This window comes from Elaeis guineensis, chromosome 4, assembly GCF_000442705.2.
Source record: "Elaeis guineensis isolate ETL-2024a chromosome 4, EG11, whole genome shotgun sequence".
In the NCBI taxonomy this organism is placed as follows: domain Eukaryota; kingdom Viridiplantae; phylum Streptophyta; class Magnoliopsida; order Arecales; family Arecaceae; genus Elaeis; species Elaeis guineensis.
The window spans coordinates 27,368,143-27,390,079 of NC_025996.2; the positions used below are offsets into that span (position 1 = coordinate 27,368,143).

Sequence of the window (21,937 nt, forward strand, 5' to 3'; positions counted from 1 at the left end):
TCACACAATGCCCTCATAGCCATGCCTGTGAGCTGCATGGATGGACCGAGTGGCCATTTCTCTGTGCGCCATGTGTGGACCGAGCGGCGTTGTCTTGCTTTGGGCTGTGACTTGCTTTGGGCTGTGTGCTTATTTTTGTGGCTAAAAATTTGGGCTTTAACTTGGGTTTGGTCTTGGGCTTGGTGACCGTGAAAATGTGTGTGATGGGCTGATAGCATGTATTCGTTGAAACTTTGTTGATTGGCTTGTGAATAATTTTTTATGATTAACAATTCCTAAAAAAGAAAGTAAGAAGCATCACATACTAAATAATAGAGATTAAATAGCACAAGTTTTAATACTTCTTATGTCATATTAATATATTGATCAGAGACCACTAGTCATGCCTTGTGATGTGAAACAATAAATCACAAGTTTATCAATGTGATGAACTAGAAAGTCAAAAACCAACGAATAGCTAGTTGTGATGGCCAAATCAAAGAGATTAGCACAAGGGAACGGTGGACGCTAAACTCCATATATTATCCATACAGGTCTAGAGAGATAATACATCCATCAGTTTAAACTATACAATGTAACACTTTGAAAAACTTTTACTGTTTTTACAAATTATAAGCAATTGGTCCAATTGACTGTTCATTACATACATAAATCTATTCATAAACACCTTTATTATACAGATATGTCCTGTATCTGATTTTTTGGTCTTGTGTTAGATTCTTCTATATTGAAGCACTTGTTGTGGCCACATCCACAACTAATGAGCTTTCATATTGTTTTTGCCCCCATCAGGTTTTTATGTAGCTTTGATACTTTATCAATAGGTTAATCAAGATCCAAGCATCAAGTGTGACACATAGTTATTCTATGCAATGGTGGACATTATAAGAAAATGTGTAGTCATGTTCCTTATCAAGGTTGGTGGAACCGGTACCGGTGGCCGGATCGGCCGGCGGTACGGTACGGCACGCCTCTGTTTCGTTTCGAACCGAGGCGAACCGACGAAGGAAAACACGGACGAACCGGGGAAGAAAAAGAGAGAAAGAGAGAGAAATAGAGAGAGAGAGAGAGAGGGAGGAAGAAAAAGAGGAGGAGAATCCGCCGGAGGGGCCGTCGGAGGGCAGCCGTGGCCGTCAGGCGGTGGAAAGCGCTCCCGCGGCTCCGCGCGGGGAACAGGGGCGATCCGCCCCTGTTTCTCGAGGCTTTTTTTTAAAAAATCCTTTTCAAAAGTGAAGTCGGCAAAGGTTTTGCCGGCTTCACTTAAGTGAAGCCGGCAAAATCCTTGCCGGCTTCACTTAAGTAAAACCGGCAAAACCCATGCCGACTTCACTTTGAAAAGGCTTTTTTAAAAAAAAGCTCCGAGAAACAGGGGCGAATCGCCCCTGTTCCCTACGCGGAGCTGCGGGAGCGCTTTTCGTCGCTCGACGGCCACGGCTGCCCTCCGGCGGCTCCTCCGGCGGATTCTCCTCCCTCTTTTTCTTCCTCCCTCCCTCTCTCTCTCTTTTTCTCTTTTTCTTCTCCGGCATCGGCATGTGCCGTTTTGCATGCCGGAACCGTCTCGGTTCTCCGTCAGGACGGTTCGGCACACCCCGTATCGGGCGGTTCAACCCGGTACGGCAATCCTTGTTCCTTATACTCTTTCTTTGCTGATTGCTTATTCATGATTTGTATTGCAAATCAACTTAATGAAATCTGAGAGTTTTAGCATATGATAACCAAGTTTTAGCATATGATATCTGCAGCCATTCTGGAAGGTGGTTCAAGAGGGTTCTAGTCGAGGAAGAAGTGTTGTTGGTATGCATTTGATAAAAGTATTTCATTTTCAAGGATTTCATTTGTTTTTATTTAAAATCTATCGCATGTTGATCAACATGCAGGAGTTCTTGAGGCAAATTTTATTGAGCCTGCTCATGACAAACAGGACTTTGAAAGGACACCATTATTTATTAGATTGGAAACAAAGCTTAGGCAAATAGTCCTTGATTACTGGTAATATTTTTCAAATATGTCAATATATTTTGGGCACATGTTCTTGTATATTCAATAGCCATTTCTTTAGGTATCAAAGACCATACAAGGAAGAAAGCGTTTTATGTGCCATGGTTCAAATTTTTTAGTTTTAATTCTTTCATTTCTGTTATCTGCTGTATGTTTGCTGGGTTGATGTCCTTTTGATGCATATTCTATTGGGTGCACATGGTTTTGGGTCAACCTTAGAACCAAACTGAATCGACATTGCTGGGTGATTTGGGTCGTTTTTGGTTTGGGTTCTAAAGAGGATTGGTCTGGTTCCGCTTTCAAGTTTTCAAAACTTGATTAGATCAGTTTGGATCTGGGTTAGGTGGTTGGTAACCCGGTTTTCCTGCCCAAACAAATCCGTACGTGTATTATTTGTATCATATATAGTAAATATATGCCAATATATATCATATAAAAATAGAGTGTTTTGTTTAATTCAACATTTGCTTATGCTTGTGCTAAACATTTGAATGATGGTCAATCACTCCTTTTTCTCCTTTACTAAATAGATTTGTTGGTTCTCTCTTGTCTTTTTGGCATTTGTAAGACAAGTTTGCAGTTATCTTGATGGCTATGGAATTTATTTGCATTTGTTAATTTTTAGTACATTTTTAAAAATGATCAATTCTTCATTTGCTCCCCCCACCCCTCCCCTCCTCCCCCAAGGCCCCCTAAAGGATAACCTGGGAATCGACCTGAACAAACCTGATCTTGATTGGGTTCAGTTGGGTTGGTTCCAACATTCATTATTTCAGTTCTGGTTCCAAAGATTAAGATGGATATTGGGTTGGTTTCTTGGTTTAGCTTCTAACCCAAACTAGAGAAGGGTGAAAAGTAATTTGATTGGTGAGATTAGACTTAAATGATCTACACACAGATTGAAGCAAATTAGACTAAAGAACCCTTCATTTGGTGAAGAAAGATCTCTCTGAAAAATTCTATTAACATGTCAAAAGGCCACCTTCATAGTTCATACAATATATTACAAGCATGTATAGGATATGATCCTTAACCCTAATTCAGGTGTTAAATTCAGTATGAAATCATACTTGAAATAGGACTCAATAATAAGGAAACATGTTAGAATCATTCAGCTACACATATTGAAAACATGTCTTCACCTATGAATCCGTAGGCTTCTGGTGAAGCTTGGCATGGTTCAGCTGGTCATCATAGCTACTGGCTTTACCCTAAGCTATATCACCAACCCTATCCATGTGCGCTGCTACATGTTCAAATTTTTTTTGAACATTTTTTTTATGGCCTAGAGTCACTAGAGTTTGCTGCAATACTTTTTTAGGGATAATTTAAAGGTATTAACTCATAAAAGTTCTTTATTATAAATGTTAGGGAGTAGTTCTCAAATTAATAATTTTACAGGTTACTGGTGGTAGTCAATGGATGGAAATATATACTTGATTGTACTATCTACATGGTTCCAAGCTTGAGAATGGCCATCCTCCAGTAATGAAATATCATCTACACAGAGCAACATGGTATTAGTGAATGCTCAATACTCCAATGTGTGATCATGCTTTAAGGAAGACAATGATACGCATTTATCTCCTTATTTTGCATCTGAATCACAGAAAGATACATGTTGGACACAATGATGACCAACTATGCTTATGTGAAGTGAGTTTAAGCACTGCAAGGTAGTCAGAATAATTGAAGGGTGATAAATGCCTCTTATCCTTAGGTGTTTGAACAGAGTTATGCATTCAATTGATTTATGATATTTACATAGCTATGCCTATATATGTTTTGAAACTTGCTCCACAGAAATGTGGTGAAAGTTTCTAGGAATGAGATTGGTGGAACTGTTGGCTGTCTGTCTATGTGCCTGTATAGATGCACATGCTCACATGCATGTATGGCATGCATGTATGTGCATATGCTTGCACAGGTGCGTGCATGTGCACATATTTGTGTAGTATGCATGTATTAAGTACATAATTAACTGTACATAAGGACTACCTGTATCCATAAATAGATTATGAGAATCTATTTATTCATGCCCAATATAAATTGAATCTTCTAATTATTATCCGTAATCATATCCAAATCCTGATGGGGTATGCCATATGTACATGCATTTTGTTAAAGTTGGATCCTAAATGTACAGTTTGATTAATGGTGCCTCTCTTTGCTACCCCAGTTTATCTACTTATTGGTTTGACAAGAATTAAAGAGTGTATTAGTGATTGGTCAGGTTGACATGATTATGCTATGCTGGGGTAATATTCATCTTGTGTTGCTTTTCTTTAGTTTTCCACCTTTAGTGTCTAGCATAATAGGGCAGTAAGATGTAAATTGCAAGTTGATGTGGTAAATTCTGCACTCAAAACTCAGTTATATGGACAAAATAGTAGTCAATTTGTTTGTTAAATATTTTTATATTGTACACACACATGCGCACACACACGTAGCCGTTGTTACAAGCACCATGACCATTAACATTACATATCTGTTCTATAGTTTTTCTTTTGAAGTATTATACCTGGCTATCTCATCTTAATATCTTTAGAAATGGGATACTTAAATGTTTCTTTTATTTTAACCATCCTCTGCAATTAGCATGCTTGAACTTATAATGGCAGAAGATGTAAATGTCAGACTAGTTTCTACTCATGTTAAACAAGTATATCATTTGTTATTCTTTATAGTTGTCTAATAATGGTTATGCCTGATGATTTCTGATTAGAATCATGTATAATTGATCTATAATTTTATATAGCTTGATATTCTTGGTTTATGCAGGAAAAATAATTGTCATCTGATTGGGTATCAGTCTTCAAATGCCGACATACGTGTTAAACAGAAAGGATCTGATAAACATTCTCAAGGGGTTGCACGAAGCATGCAGCAGAAAACAACTGCTGGTGAACATGTAATAGGGCTCTCAGCCAATGTGCAGCAGGGGTTACGAGCCAAGGAGCCAGTTATTGGACTCCCAGCTGATTTTCAGGACCAGCCAGCCGAGTCTATAATTGGACTAGCTGCTGGTAATGCTATCATATCATCTCATCCTTTTTTCAGTTACATACAGTCTATACGGTTTTGTTCAGGGGCAGATTGTTACTCTGAACTGACAATTGAAATATAGTTATGATTACATAATTGCAACACATAGACATTGAGACAGTCATTACATCCTTCAAAATGTATGAATTAATAATGAGTAGGGAATTCAATGCTGCTGAAATAAAGCGTCAGTTACATGATGTGAATTTACATTGATAAGAATCCCCACGTGGATATGGTATTAAACTAACAATAAAGGGTTTTTTCAGAAATGAGTATCTTAGATGAAAAATTGTTTCACTAATAGAGGATATGGTTGTTTGTAATGGACTGAGAAAAAATGGGTATAGATAACTAAAGGACTCTGTAGAAATGTCTGGGGAACGTATATTTGTGAGAGACATTTCAGTAATTTCTGTAGAAATGTCTGTAAAAATGAGTATCTTTGTTCCACGAACTTCTTTGAAGTGCCTGGAAGTGACTGGGATGGTTATTTAGTGCGAAGTGAAGTCATTATTTGGATTGTGAGAGAATGATGTAGCTTTTTTTATGGAATGGCACACTGTACATGCTGCTAATTATAGAAGTCTTAACAATGAAAATAATATTTACCAAGGTTTGCTGTGCCGGAACCAGATGCCGTGCCTGTCGATTGGCGGTAAGGTTCGGTGTGCCCCCATACTGTTCTGTAACCACCCGAACCGACACGGCAAAGAAAGCAGAGGAGAGAGAGAACAGGAGAAAGGGAGAGAGGGAGGGGGGAGAGGGAAGAGGGAGGAATGGAAGGATCTAGAGAGGGCGAGGAGGCCGGCAGTGGCCAGCATGGAGGCCCTCTTCTCTGCCTTCCGTTGGATTGAAACAAGGACGATTGCTCCTGTTTCGATCGCATTTTTTTTTGGTAGTGATCTACAGTGAAGTCAGCAACCCTGCTTGTGATGAAGCAAATGTTTTCACTTACTAGGTGATTCATGGAACAGTATGGTTCCTTGAGGCAACTCAATGGTTGCTTGTGATGCATCATGCATCAATTCCAGTTACTCAGAGTATCTATTCCAGTAAGGTTTAATGTCTCTGTCCATGCGGGGCCAGTATTGGAACAGTGGCACTGGTGTTGGGTTGACATGGCACTGACAAGTACCTTTTTAAATTTTAATAAAAAGATTTGTAATAGTTTTGGCATGGGATGGAATATATGTTGGCAGTATGGGTGTTTTTCTGGCTACTGGTTCACACACCATGTGTCATCTACATAAATCCTTGTTTCCAATAATATTAAGGGCTGCAAATTATCAAGAAAATGGGAACGTATATATAGATTGAAAAGTTAAGTGTGGCCTGCCCTGAGATGACCTGGATGGAAACATTTCCATAAGAAATGAAGAAGCTGGTTTTGCTGCAGCAATTGCTCTAGATTGGAAAGAAGGATTTGCAACCGATTGAAGACAGATTGTGAATGCCTTTTTGATAATAGCAAATAATATTGAATTCTTTGAACCATGAGATCATGCATGTTCTGGTGTTTCTCCAACCATTCTTCACTTCACCTTGAAACTGCAGAGTATGAGAATCCTTGAAAATAGTTTTATGCTTTGTAAAGATATAGACACCTGTATCTACCTCAGGTTGGTGAAAATGTGAAATTGGAACTTCCGATCAAGGTGTTTTAATAGAGAAGTACAATTTCCATGTTACTTTCTCTTTATGATAACATCTATAATCCAAATAATTGGTCATAATTCACATCTTTTAGAGAATAAAAGCTGGCCTACAGTAATATAGATAACTATTGCAAGCAAGATTTTTCTGAATATCATTAGGTAGAAGCTTATGTAGTTTTAATTGCTTTCTTTCTCAAGCTTGAAGAATGACTGACATTCTAAAATTTTCCAATGACAAGAGAAGCTTAACATCAAATTACCAGACCTAATATTTGTTTTGGACTGCTAATTTTCTGCTTGTAATTGTTTATATTCAGGTTCTTCTGCACTGCCTTCTGTTCAAGCTCATGCTCAGCATCCTATTGTGGAGCTATCTGATTTGATTGAGGTGAATACCTTCTTTGAGTTTCCTTATGTCTGGTAAATAGATTTTGCATCTTAAGAAGTTATTCTGCAACTAGTATTCATTAATGCATTTATGTAGTGTTTTTGTTAACTTCATTTTGTGTTATCATAATAGGTTGTTTATGTTTTTATTTTTTTGTTTCCCTCACTTGTAAATTTTACAAATTTAGGCTAAGTTTGTATTGTTTTTGACCTTTTGCTGCTGGAATTACTATTACTTTTATTACTGTAATTTGTGTTTTGGGGTATGTTTACTATTCTTTATGCAGTTGTATTTTTTGTATATGGCTTCATCATGATATGTTACTCTGATATCCTCACATCCCACCTTTTTCTCATGAAATTCTTTATTGAAAAAATGCTTTCTGTTTGTCTTTTACACTAGCCTATAGTCTTTGTACAGCAAGTTTTTCTTTTCTTTTGTGGGCACTTTATTGCATATGAATGTGTACTCATATTCTAATAATGAAAAAACAGAGTTAATATGGAAATCCCTGCAAACCACACAATCAAGATAGCTTTAAGCTGCATGCATTTCCTTGAGTTTATATCTGGAGGGTGAGTTATTTGTGAGAGCATGTCAATGTGTACTGAAGCCATGTGGTTATGTTACTAGGTTTCATTAACATGTGGTGGATTCTTACGGTTAAATTACTCATTCTCTTGTTTGGCTAGTATTTTTGGGTTCTTCCTCCACTGCTAATACACCATAACTTACAGGTTACTGAATAAAATCATTCAAAATCATATGATCTTAGTCTGGCATGGGGTAATGAATTTTCTTCCTCCCATTTTTTGTTGGTTGTTAAATTCCAGCCAAGATTTCCCCAGTCACACCATTGAATAGAGTTAGAAATTAATTTTCACTTATTGTTTGTCAAAGCTAAACAATGGTAGGAGTCAAGGCTGGGCTGATTCTCTCTCTCTCTCTCGCTCTTGCTCTCTCTTCCTCCCTCCCCTCCCATCCACTCTTGTCAACCTTGTGTGATGAGCTTTACTCTTAACTTCATTCGGCCAATCTATATACACCTGCAGCAGTTTTGGGCTATCAGATAGAGATTCTACCATGAAAGATGACTGAAGCAGTAGTAATAATAATGGTATTATTACATTGTGCCCAGGTGGCTGAGGGGCTGCCTGGTGGCTTTATGCCATATTGATGGGGACCCAAAGGTAAGAGTAACCCATAAGGGAAAAAAATGAGGGTATGTAAAGGAGAGGAGGGGAACAAATATGGATCTCCTTCACCTGTTGCTGCAATGTCATTGCTGGGAAACATCCACCACCATAGCCACCATCACTTGACTTTCATGCTGCTGCTGCCCCACACACCCACCCCCTCCCTTTCTTTCTTCTCATGTCCCCACTTTTATTCTTCCTCAGCCAAAACCTACGGAATAGGATTTTGGTTGGCTTCATTCTAGGGTTTAGCAACTGTTAAACCACCAAACCTAATATAAATTGATCATATTTAAAACAGGTCTTCGATGTTTGCCTTATCCCATGCATGCACCTAATGACAAGGCCATCTGTTTAGACTGCCTAGTAGACAAGGTGCTTGGGGGGCTGCATCACATAAAGTGAGAGGCTGAGAGCTATTGAGGATGTGTTTTGAAACAATGAAATGACTTAAACAATAATAAAGTGAACTATCTCCCATGTGCTTATGCTTACAGTTCCACGTTGCTTTTGAGTATTGTTCAAAGTACATATTTTTATCCAAAGTAGGAAAATTCCTTTTCACTGCATCTATTTTTTTAAAGCTACCATTCTGTCAATAAACTAGGATAAGTTGTGTTATGTTACATCTTCATAAGTTACTGATAGAGAAGTTTGTGCTGGAATCGCATGCTTTATAATGCATGTGACCATGTGATACCAAGTGCTGGTGAAATTTTTCCTTTTTGATAAATTCAGCAATGCATTTTGCTATTATTCATCTTATTTCCATACGTGTACTCTTGACTTCCAGGATTGTGAAGAAATCAAATCAATGGATATTCTGGATTCGACATTGATTGAGAAGCTGAGTGAAGAGAACTTAAAGTTGTTCATGAGGTAGGTCCTATAGTTATGTTATCATAATAACCCGTCCTTTTAATATTTGATGTATGGGGTATTTCAGTATGATTGTGAGCTGTTAAGTGTTATCTTTAATGGAGTTTGACAGGAATAACTTCTATAGAAGTTGATAGGGGAGATTAAGAAGCAAATGTCTTATCAAATTGAAGTAGATGTACAATCTCAATCAAGATTTTAAATACTGGCATTCAACACCATACCATTTCTTCATGTGAATAATATGAAATCAATATCATAGTGATATTGACAGTATGTACTGAAACTGATGGCATCAAAAAGAATGAAAAACCATTGGTACCGATTGGTATGGTTAGTATGGTACCATCAGGTATCACCAATATGGAGCCGATACATATTATATAGATGGTTCTAAATATTGACACCAGTATTGATGTTGATTCGCATTAGACTGGTAAGATATCAATGTTACCATCCCAATCCAATGTTTTTTGAATCTGTGATCTCAATCCTTTAACAACTGAGATGAGGCACTTTATACTGGCTGCGATTTCAATACTTGTGTATGCTATATTTACTCGAAATCATGGTTTCAAAAAACAAACAGAACAGGAGAGTACGACCAGTACTAGATTGTTATATCATCCTGATGACACAAAACTAACTAATACGGTTGCCATTACACTGGAATCCAATGTACTGCTATGTACTGACCATTATAGAGGCATACTAGCAATTTTCTTCTTCTACTTCTTCTTCTTCTTCTTTTTTGAAGCTGCCAGTTTCGATATGCACAGCCGATATTGATACTATATTGGTATCATACCATTCCGATAAAAAAATAGCATGGGATTTGGTCTTGTTACCATGGTTCGTCATACTGTCCTATACTTGGGGCATCGTATTGTACTAGTATCAAACTCAAACTCGGTATGGAGTGGCATATCGAGTCTTGGTACACCAAACTAACCCCCATTATGGGCATATTGAGACTATACTAGTGTGGTGTCAGTGCGGGATCCGATACTAAGTGGGCGAACCTTGGGTTTCGATATTTAAAACCTTGCCGGAAATAATATGCTGAATCATTAAAATATTATCATGGTTATCGAGATTCTTTTATGCATGTATAATTATTGATGTTAATGTACCTATTTGTCTCAATGTCGTTGTTGAGGGACGGCATCTTTATTGATGTTTTTATATAGTTATGCAAACTGGAGACCTTAACTTCATTTGATGGGCTCTTGAAAGTCAAGATGTCAATTGCTAATAACAGGTGTTATGTTGGTATGCAGTTCTTAGTTTTCTCTTCTTCCTTCTTTTACATGCCTGTATTTCTGGATACTTGATATGGTCTGACCTGACATGGCATGACCACTTGGAGCTCCTTAAATCAGCTTGAAGGTTAGAAATTATCATAATTTTTTTTCAATTTTTCATCAAACGGTGCTTTGATGCTGATAATGGCACTTCAGATGAAAATTATTTCAAGTGCTGATTGATGCTAGCTTAAGGCCTCAAAACAGTCCTAATGATGTGTTATGTATTTTCTTTTTTACATGAGTGTAATATGTGATAGAATTGAAGATTTGTTTTCATAAGTATTATTTACTAGCGAACTTAAAATTGTAGTTAACATATTTTGTTGCGACTATTATTTTCTCTTATATGTACATAGTATCTCACTATTGGGCTTTTAACGTTTGTTAGTGTTGGACACTTTGGGACCTGTTAACACTGCAGAATCTCTAGATAACACGAATGATTCGGTAAAAGATGTAGATGAAAGTTAAAATCATGGACACCTAAGATTGAGTGACTTGACTAGGCCTAAGGTTCAAAATATTGAGCAGCAAATCTAGATTGGCCAAGTGTGGCTATGGTACTCATGGTATTGTGTGATGTATCAACATATAGGTTATCGACCGATTTACTTTGATACAGCCGCTATGCCTATGATGTGTGCTATTTTAGCTCCATTTTTTCTCTCTTTTTTATGTTTTGGTGCCTTGATGCTATGTCTTTGCAAGAATAATGGTAAGAGAATCTATTGAAGCCATAGTTATGGGCTTTCTGTGCTTAAGTTATTGTATTGCATGTTTATCACATAATATCACAAATTAGATTTAACATGATTTTTGGTTAGGCTTTACGGTTCAACCCGGATCTCCAAGTCCCCTTGATTTTTATCCTGGATTGATGTTTGAGGACATGAATCCAGTGATCCAAAATAAAATCCACCAACAATATGGGCACTCCATTTTTTCCAATTTAATGCTAATTTGTTTTAGCTTTTTTTTTTTAAGAAATTAAAAAATAAAAGGTGGAGCGAGGTTATGTACCTACCTTGAACATTGTTGTAGCCAAAAATCTGACGAGCCTTGCTGGGATCCTGCAGAAAATGGCTTTGGATTACCCTTGATCGTTCCCCCATCCCAAGCAGTTGGGCAGTACCAGTTAATTCCAAGGTTTGCTATACCCGTCGGTATCGTACCATAGCATACCAATATCGAAAGGGTGCACAGTCTCATACCATGCCGATACTTGATATGCCTCGCCGTTTCATATCGTACTACATACCGAAACTGTAATAGGATGATACCAGTGGTCCATACCAAGACGGTGAATCTTGCTTAATTCAGTCTAGTTAGCAGGGCTGTATCAATCTACTATGCCTAATCTGCCTTTAATTCAGGCTGATATGGGTGGCCCAGGCCTGGTTCGGCTGCTGTCCTGGTGTACCACGCCCTCCTGTGCATGTTTGGTGCCAGTATGGCATGCACAAGCCACTATAGGGCCAGCACATTTGGCATTTAATTCCTTGACCAGGTCCTAAGTCAATTCCTTTGTTAGTTGAAAGTGTCTAGAAAGATTGTTACCGCACAATATGAGGTGGAGCAGCATCTTGGGCCATGACCACTTAATAATTGGTGACCCAAAAGAATCAAGTTGAAGACATGCTTCTGCCACACTCCTACAATTTGAAAACATTGCTGGATTCTTTTCAAAGATAAAAGTACCAGTATTTGGAATAACATTGCTCCCTTCTTTATGTCCATGTTATAGACATGTAAACTAAGAAGAAGATCAGTGTTGTTATCGAAGTCAGAAATCTACTTTTCCTACATCATTAACTTGTTGTGACTCTGTTTGTGGATCACTTTAAAGCTTCTCTTGGAGTCTTTGTGAACAAATATAGTCATGAAGTCTTCACTTATGAAAATTCTACTCTTTCAAGGGAAACATTATTTAGTGGTACTTGTTGCGTTGTGTGTGTTCATCTTTCATCTCTAACATATAGTTAATGGACATCTGGAAGAAGATTGTTATGTACCACCAAGATGTCATCAATATTTAGGACAGATTTTGAAGAGTGGTTTATACAGCTCATTGTCATACTTATAGCATCTGTCATTCTATCACTTAGATTATTGCTCTTATTTAAAGAACCTTGAAATAATGGGAGTGTCAATATTGACAATTCTTGAAGAGAATATCGTTGGTCATGGAGACCCTTGAGGTCATTAACGGATGTAAGCCATCCAAAATGGCCTTTTATACGGGTATATGTGGTGCCTCTGCTTGCATATTTGTTCTTTTTTCTGTTTTGTTTCTTTACTTCTTGCTCTATTAGATTTTTTTCTCTATTCTTTAATGCCAGTTTGTAACACTAAGTTTGGCATCATGACACACACCTTTTAAAAGAGGAGAGCAAGGGAGAGCGAGCTCAGTCTGCTAGTTTCTTATGAGAATTCATCGCTGCATGAGCAAAGAGCTTTGAACTCGGTAGAAAGTTTTTTAGATTCAACTGGTTCCAGTGGACATGAGGGTTGAAAAAACGTTTGCTGCCTGCAATAGCTTGGCTGTCTCTATGACACTAAATGTATTGTGTGTGTTTATGAACAGGCGTGAAGAGCTCCAGCGCAGTGAGGCACAGCTTAAACAAACAGTGAGTATATAGCTTCAAGATATTTTTATTCGATACTTGGATAAACTGCTGTGCGTGGAACAGTCTTTTGCTACTATGTTGGTTATGTGTACAGATTGAAGAACTGGACTGCGAATTGAAGGAAGCCAGACAGAAATGTTCTCAGCTTGCTGCCATTGTAGAACTGCGAAGGAAGCAGCAGGTGACCATGAAGCTTTGACAACAAAGAAGATCCACGGGTATTTGGGATGCTCAGGTTATTGTCAAAGTATATATGTGAAAGAGATTTCGATAACTTTTTTCTTTATTGATTGCAAACCATCATCATTTCAAATAATTAACACCTTGATATCTGCTCACATGCAAATTTCACTCGAAAGGGTTACATAACTACATATAACCTCCTGATTGATCTGTTGACTGCCTGCCCATTGTTGGCAATGTAGTGACTGTGAATGGCAATAGAAAGACTTCACATCCACTGAGATTTCTGTGTTGGCATAGGAGCTGCTCGTAAGACCTTTGATATAGGCACTTGTGATAGCGAGAAAGGTAGACTGGATAAGTCTTGATGTTTTCATGCCTGAGAACGATGAGCAGGTCTGGTAATATTGGGTAATGTTTTATGATTTTGGATGTGAAAACATGTGTAAAGACTGGCCACTCTCTAGCAACACATCAATAAGCCTGGCTGCGGTTCCAAGTGCAAGTCATTCCGAAGATATGCAATTGTAGCAACCCGACTGGGTCGGCTTGGTTGAATTGCAGTGGTACGAGTCTTCAGAATCACGAATCTTGCTCCTCAGCACATGTAACTTGTCAATAGACCTGGGAACTTTTGGCCCAGCTTGATCCGCCTGGCCCATTTCTATGGTACTTCAAATGTTCGCACCGCCGAACAGCTGGAGAATTCATTGTTCCCAAAAATATCAATTTTCCAGAGCCTTTTCCAAGCAACCGAGTACCCTATTAGAATTATTAAGATATGTGACGGATAACTTCACATCCCTTTTTGTAAGATGGAGGGTGGTATGAACCTCCATTACAGGCATTTATATAAAGATCCAAAGCCATTAGCTACGACACTCTATCATAGGTCAGTGGATGGATCAACCAGAAAAGCGTTACCCTGGGCCCAAATGGGTGTGACCACGACAGTGAGCATGGTGGTTCAATACCCTTCGTACGTCGGTCTTTGCAATGGATGGCAGGAGTAGAGGTGGTAAAAATAGATTCGATCCGTTGATCCGATCTGTGTTTGATTTGTTTTAAATAGGTTTGGATTTGGATTAAATAAATTTGAATTGTAAATGGATCGATCTATTTAATCTATTTATTAAGTGGGTTGGATTTGGATTTAAATTTTTTAACGTACCCAATCGGTTTAACATGTTTACGATTTTTATTTAAAATTATTTAGGCTTGTGGCTCTATTGGCTCTTGGGCGGTCATCCATGTGGGCCTGCTGCAGTGCATGCTCATTTTTTTCAAAGCAAAATATTCGTCTGCTCGCACCCAAAATTGGACTGCATCTGCGCTGCCATTTGATTTCATGCTCAAGCGATCAAGTTTGAGCTCCAGTTCTCTGTTCCCATCCCGCAGCCTGCTAGGATTTTTTTTCTCTTCTCGTCGGCTGTCCCCTTTCCAATGAAGCGAGAGAAGGCGGAGAGGAGAAAAAGGGCTAGGGTTCCCTTGAGGCCCGCCAGCTCGGGGTGCAGGGGCAAATGAAGGGAACCTCGGAGTGGAATCATCCGATCGTGGAGGCTTCAGAGCAAAGGAGAGGAGAAAGAAGCGTGGAACCAGTGAGAACGAAGAGGAGACCACAACCCGGCTACGGTGAAATAATTCCAGGTAAGCTTATCCGCTTTTCCTTTTTCCATCTTCTCCTCTTCTTGGTTTCTTTTTGCTTCAATTGCCTTCGCCTCCGCTTCCGCTTTCGCTATCTCTCTAATCCCTATCCTCCCTTGAAGGAAGCGGTAGGAAGACATGCGGATGTCGTCCTCGATGGCTCCGCCATCGAAGTTTCCAACGTCACTGGAGGTGGTCGAGAGCATGAGGGTGGAGGCTGGAGAGACAGTCGGGTGGAGATGTGGCGAGGGTGAAAGCGGAGACGGTCAGCCACAGAGAGTCGGAAATGGAACAGGTATTTTTTTTTTATTTTTTTTATAAATAGGTCATTAAACAGGTTGTATTTTATTTTTTTTTTAAAAGAGTTATAAATTGGTTGTAAACAGATCTGTTTATTAAGTGGGTTGAATTTGAATTTTAAAATTTGATCGGTTTAAATAAATAAGTTGGATCCGGATTTAGTTTTTTGATTCGATCGATATCTGATCCGATCCGATCCAACCCGATTGCCACCCTTAGACTGGAGCAAGTTGGAGGATGAGCGGATTTATGGTTCAATCTTCACAATTTCTCCTATATTTTTCTCAAGATCTATCGATATTTTTTTTTTGAAAATTTAATTCATGATTCCACTCTTGACCATGCTTTAACGATTGCTTCCTATTGACCAATGATTAAACTTTCGATCCTCCATATCATATTACCATCAGATGCGGTTCTTGTGGCACGGTGTATTTGAAAAAATATCAAAATTATCTCTATACTCGAAAAATGAGAAGGACGATACGATATTGCATGAAGTTCCTCTACATGTCGGACTTTAATAAAGTCGTTATATTTTTAAAAAATATCAAAATTATCCCTATATGCGAAAAATGAGGAGGACGATATGATCTTGCAAAAGTTCCTCCGCACAAGACTTCAAGAAGACCGTGATATTTTAAGGGAGAAAATAGCATTTAAAAGATTTTTCGATCTTCTTTTGCCCCTTCGGAATTCATTTGCTTTAGGATTGGGTGAAATTATATTGAGTCTATGATAGAAGGAAAATATTACTAATTAATTGTCTTTTCTTCTTCTTCTTTTGATAGTTGAATATGATGTTGTTGGATAAAGTTATTTTATCGAAAAAAATTTGGATGGATTTATTTTGGTGACTTTGGATTGATGAATTGGATACATTTTTATTTCTTTCTGTAAAGTTAATTGATCTAAGTTAGCAATTTTCATTATTCTTACTTTTAACTAGTCACTACATAAGAAAAAGTACTAATAACTATATATCATAATAAATTAACTATGTACTATACTAGATTAATTATATATCATGCTAGATTAACTGTGTATCATTCTATACTAACTATATTCCATGTTAGATTAACTATGCACCATAATAAATTAATTATATATCATTTTATATTAATTTTATATTATGTTGGACTAACTGTGTACTATGCTAAATTAATTGTACACCATATTAGATTAACCGTGTACCATTCTATATTAATTGTATATCATTCTATACTAATTGTGTATCATATTGGATTAAGTATATACTATGAGACATAGCATTATACTATTCTAAATTAATTGTATATCATTCTACAATAACTATATACTATGTTGGATTAACGGCGTACTATGTTAAATTAACTGTATATCATGCTAAATTAACTATGTACTATTCTATACTAACTATATTTTATATTAGATTGATTGCGTATCATAATAAATTAACTATGTGCCATGTTATATTAACTATGTATCATACTAGATTAATTGTATACTGTGTCAAATTAAGTATGTACCATTTTATACTAATTATATTTTATGTTGGATTAACTATGTACCATAATAAATTAACTGTGTGCCATTTTATATTAAGTATATGCCACGTTGGACTAACTGTATACCATGCTAAATTAACTATATACCATATTAGATTAACTGTATACCATTCATGTTAACTATGTACCATTCAATATTAATTATGTATCATATTAGATTAATTATATACCATAATACATAATATTATATCATACTAAATTAATTGTGTACCATCTACTGTATACTATATTAGATTAATTATGTACCATATCAGATTAACTATGTACCATATTAGATTAATCATATATCATGCTAAATTAACTGTGTACCATTTTATACTAATTGTGTTCTATATTGAATTAACTGTGTACCATAATAAACTAATTGTGTGCCATTTTATATTAACTATGTATCATGCTAGATTAATTATATACTATGCTAAATTAAGTATGTACCATTCTTTACTAACTGTACTTTATGTTGGATTAATTGTGTACCATAATAAATTAACTGTTTTATTTTATATTACCTATATACTATATTGGATTAACTATGTACCATACTAAATTAACTACATACCATATTAGACTAACTGTGTACCGTTCTATATTAACTGTGTACCCTTCTATAGTATTTATGTACCATATTGGATTAACTGTATATCATGATATATAATATTATACCATACTAAATTAATTATATACCATTCTACAATAACTGTATACTATGTTGGATTAACTGTATATCATATTAAATTAACTAAGTATCATGATAAATTAACTATATGTCATACTAGATAGGGCTAGAAATGGGTCGGGCTGGGTCGGGTCGGGCTGCACCCCTATCCGAGCCTGGTCCAAAATAGTTTTTCGGGCTTTGGGCCAGGCTTAGGTCCGAAAATTTTTAAAAAATATAAGTTCGAGTCCGACCCACCTCCAAGTCCATTCCTGGTCGGAACCCAATTGGGCTGGCCCGGATGGCTTGCCAAAATTGGAGCCCTATTTCTCAATCTGATTGGGAGTGGGGAGAGAGTAGGAAGATGCCCCGAATGCCACCAGCCGTCGGCCCCTCTACACCACTCCGCGGTGACGACGGTGATCTGCTTGTGTGGTGCTGGAGGACCGTCCTTTTTAGAGACGAGCCTGGATTAGCAAGAATAAGGAGAAAAGGTGTAGTGGCTGCCATAGTTGCGATGGGAGAAGAAGAAGAGGAGGGAAGGGGTGGCTGCCGGCGATGATTAGAGAAAAAAGGACACGAGACCAAGAGAAGAGGAGAGTCGTGTGGTTGCTCAGACCCCCTTGGGCACAAAGCTCCTTGCTCCTATCGACCCCTCTTGCAATCTCCATCTCCCGTCAACCCTTGATCTCCGTCTCCACCTGATCTCCTCTTCCGGGGACCCCTCCGTCGCCTGATCTCAGACTCCAGATGATACAACAGTGGTGGTGTCGAGGGAGTGGGAGAGGACCATCTCCATTTCCTGATGATTCAATGGTGGTGGCTCGAGGGAATGGGAGAGGACCGTTTCTGTCTCCATCTCTCGATTATTCGGTGGTGGTGGCTCGAGGGAGCGGGAGAGGACCGTTTCCATCTTCGTCTCCAGACGATTCGACGATGGTGGCATCGAGGGGGGTGGGAGAGGACTGACCTTATTTCTGGATGATTCAATAGTGGTGGCATCGAGGGGTGGGAGAGGAAGAGGAGAATCGACTAGGGCTTATAATCGTAAGGGGCTTTTAATCACCCATGGATGAACACTAACAGATGGGATTTGATCCATTTAGAAAATCAGGCTCAAACCCATTTGAGATCAGGCTTGATCGGGCCGAAAATCGGACATGGTCCCGACCACTAGAGCAGGCTAAAGGTATACCCGAGCCCGATCCGAAAGATAAACGGGCTTTATAATTAAACCCTAGCTTGACCTGAACTGTTTCGGACCTAGCCCGAAACTCGACCCGAAATCGGGCCTCCCAAGTCCAGTTCCAGCCCTAATGCCAGATTCGTTATATACTATGCTAAGTTAACTTTGTACCATTCTATACTAACTGTATTCTATATTAGATTAACTGTGAACCATAATATATTAACTTTGTGCCATCTATATTAACTGTGTACCATACCGAATTAACTGTGTATCTTACTAAATTAACTGTATACCATATTAGATTAATTGTGTACCATTTTATATTGACTGTGTATCATAATACATTGTGTACTATATTATATTAACTGTATACTATTATATATTAACAATATATCATATTAGATTAACTGTGTATCATGTTAGATTAACATATTTGCTTGATTCAAAATCATTAAGTACATTTTTTATATTAACTGTATATAAGATCATACTAATTGTTTGTCATATTTTGTTAACTATATATCATATTGCATTAACTATATACCATTTTATATTAACTATATATTATACTAGATTAATTATGTACTATGATGCCTTAATTGTGTATCATATTAAATTATCTCGACGTCGAGATTGTCGAGATGGGCGAGGATGGGATGGAATTGGAAGGGGATGTCGAGGCACTCAACATCAGTTGAAAGGCACATGGCAGTGCTGTCGAGGAATTTCTTCTGATTGTGGATGATGGTGAGGCAGAGGTGAGGTGGCCATCAAATTTTCATTAAGACTAATCCCTCTTTTGATGCCGCTCTCACAAAAAATCTCCATTGACTAAAACTTTTAACTCCCAATCTCTCTTTTTAGGCTTACCATAATGTTAAATTAACATAGTATACTGTTAAATTAACATGATACATAATTAATTTACCATTACACATAATTAAATTAATATGATACATATTTAATTGCCACTACATCATTAATTTATCATTGTATATAGTTAAATTAACATGATATATAGTTAATTTGCTACTACATATAGTTAATTTGCTACTGTATATAATTAAATTAACATGTTATATAGTTAATTTGCCATTGCACATAGTTAAATTAACATGATACATAGTTATCTAACCACTATACATAATTAAATAAATACAGTATACAGTTAATTTATCATTGTACATAGATAAATAAATATAGTACATAATTAATTTGCTATTGCACATAGTTTACTAGTTACTACATACAGTTAAATTAATATGGTACACTGTTAATTTGTCATTATATACAGTTAACTTACCAATGCACGCAGTTAAATAAATATGAAATACAGTTAACTGATTATTGCACATAATTAAATTAGTATGGTATACTGTTAATTTGCCACTAGACACAGTTAAATTAATATGGTATATAATTAATTTATCACTATACATAATTAAATTAATATGGTACATAATTAATTTATCACTGTATATTATTAATTTATTACTATACATAATTAATTTGTCACTGCACACAGTTAATTTATCTTCTCAGTTAATTTGCTCCATTTAGGTATACTCTTTTTTTTTATAAAAAAAATATGATATTAAATTGGAGGTATTTTCATCTTATGAGGAGTGAAAGTTAAAATCCTATTAAAAATGAACTGAAAGTTATAAAAAAAAAATCAACAGACTTGAAAATTTAAGACCAGTCTACCAATGGAGTGGGCATTTTCGGTCACAGTGGTGATATTATGCAAAAATATCGTGATTAGTCATCTAATAGCTGCCATAAATAAGTCTTCTAATATTGGTACAATTTAGTCACTTTCTTGTTAAATTTGGAGCTGGGCCAATAGAGTGTTGTTTTAGGTCTGGTTGCGGGATGCAGTTAGCTGTCTGTGAAAAATTTCTTTTGCATATTATTCTACCGTAGCATATTCATTGTCGCCAGGTCGATGCAGCGTACGGGTGGTTGAGATTTCCATTTGATGACTACCTTTGATTGCTTCAGTTGTTTAACACACAATTTTATCTTTCGCTAGCGCAATTTGCTTATTTATCTATTTTTTGTTTGTGCAGATCGATATGTATATACTCCCACTTTGAGACACCACATATTTCATATTTCTTCCCAGCAAAGAGAAAAAATTGGACCTACGATGCCTTTAGATTTGTAGGTTAAACTTGCAGGGAAGACTGTGTTAAGCTTATGGTAGGAAGCAAGAAGTTTATGTTGTTACGCCTCCGTTTCTAAATTTAAATTAAAATAAAATTCAAAAAATATAAACAGTCATACTTATAGAGTACTCTCTCTCTCTCTCTCTCTCTCTCTCTCTCTATATATATATATATATATGCAAAATTTTCAACTTGGCAAAACTCAATATAATATGTAAAATAATATATTTCAGATAGTGATAATAATGGAACAACTAACTTTTTTTTATCTTAATTTTTAATTTTAATTTTAATTTTAATCTATATTTTTACATATCATTAAGCATAACTATCTCAAAAATAATCATCTTTTACATATCGGCTTTGCCTCTATACACAAATCTCAAAACACTAAGCTCTGATCCCCAAAACTGATTCCTGAATCTGAAAACTACAGGTGAAAGTTTATGAGCTTCACGGCTCAGCAAGTAACAGATACATCTATAAAATATATCTAAATCATAATGATATGTAATTCAAATATATCATAAAAATGCAATATCAATTTGATTATGATCAAAATTATAAAATTAAAGATATCCGAGATACAGTCTCACATTAGCTTTGCTATAATATAGAAATTAGTAAATAATATAAAAGTCAAATATATATATATATATATATATATATATATATATATATTTATATATTCAGTTTCATAACACTATACTTACGCATGGGTACTTACTTCTTTTCGCTCTTAGCCCTTATCGTGGTGCCGCGATTGCCCCCATAGCAAGGGATCTCAGAAAAAGTTTACGCTTATGCCCTATGGTGGGCATCTCAGATCTACGCTTATGTCGTATAGTGAGCATCTCAAGTTTACGCTTACGTCCCGTGGTGGATATCTCAAGTCCACACTTATGCTCTATGGTGGGCATCTTTAAGTCCGGACATCATACACAGTAGACTAAGAGTAAGATGATACATATATCAATAATTATATATAAGTTAAAGATTTCTTCTCTTTTCGATACGTCTTTTATATGACTTCAATATAACATGATATAGTTATGATACATGTATTCCAACATGCTATAATCATAATTTATCAAGTCTGATCTGATTATAACGTATAAAGTCATCTAGTTCAACTCATAAACTTCAATTT

The 21,937-nt window shown here is 36.7% G+C and overlaps 1 protein-coding gene across 7 annotated transcripts in view; it reads left to right on the forward strand.

Annotated features, from left to right (window-relative positions):
• The window catches only part of LOC105043212 (protein MICRORCHIDIA 2), a 66,108-nt gene that overhangs the window by 36,127 nt on the left and 8,044 nt on the right, over positions 1-21,937 (forward strand). For 3 of the 7 annotated variants that reach the window (XR_012140826.1, XR_012140830.1, XR_012140825.1), the window contains 9 exons: positions 1,743-1,794; positions 1,878-1,989; positions 4,780-5,024; positions 7,019-7,089; positions 9,079-9,164; positions 13,056-13,098; positions 13,193-13,333; positions 14,498-14,928; positions 15,048-15,220. Coding sequence is in view for 1 of the 7 variants with exons in the window: in XM_010920676.4 (XP_010918978.1) it covers positions 1,743-1,794; positions 1,878-1,989; positions 4,780-5,024; positions 7,019-7,089; positions 9,079-9,164; positions 13,056-13,098; positions 13,193-13,297 (714 nt within the window). In the remaining 6 variants the exon portion in view is untranslated. Of the gene's footprint in view, positions 1-1,742; positions 1,795-1,877; positions 1,990-4,779; positions 5,025-7,018; positions 7,090-9,078; positions 9,165-13,055; positions 13,099-13,192; positions 13,563-14,497; positions 14,929-15,047; positions 15,387-20,688; positions 20,821-21,937 lie in introns of those variants that run through there. The other 4 variants (XR_012140828.1, XR_012140829.1, XR_012140827.1 and 1 more) reach the window with 4 other exon arrangements.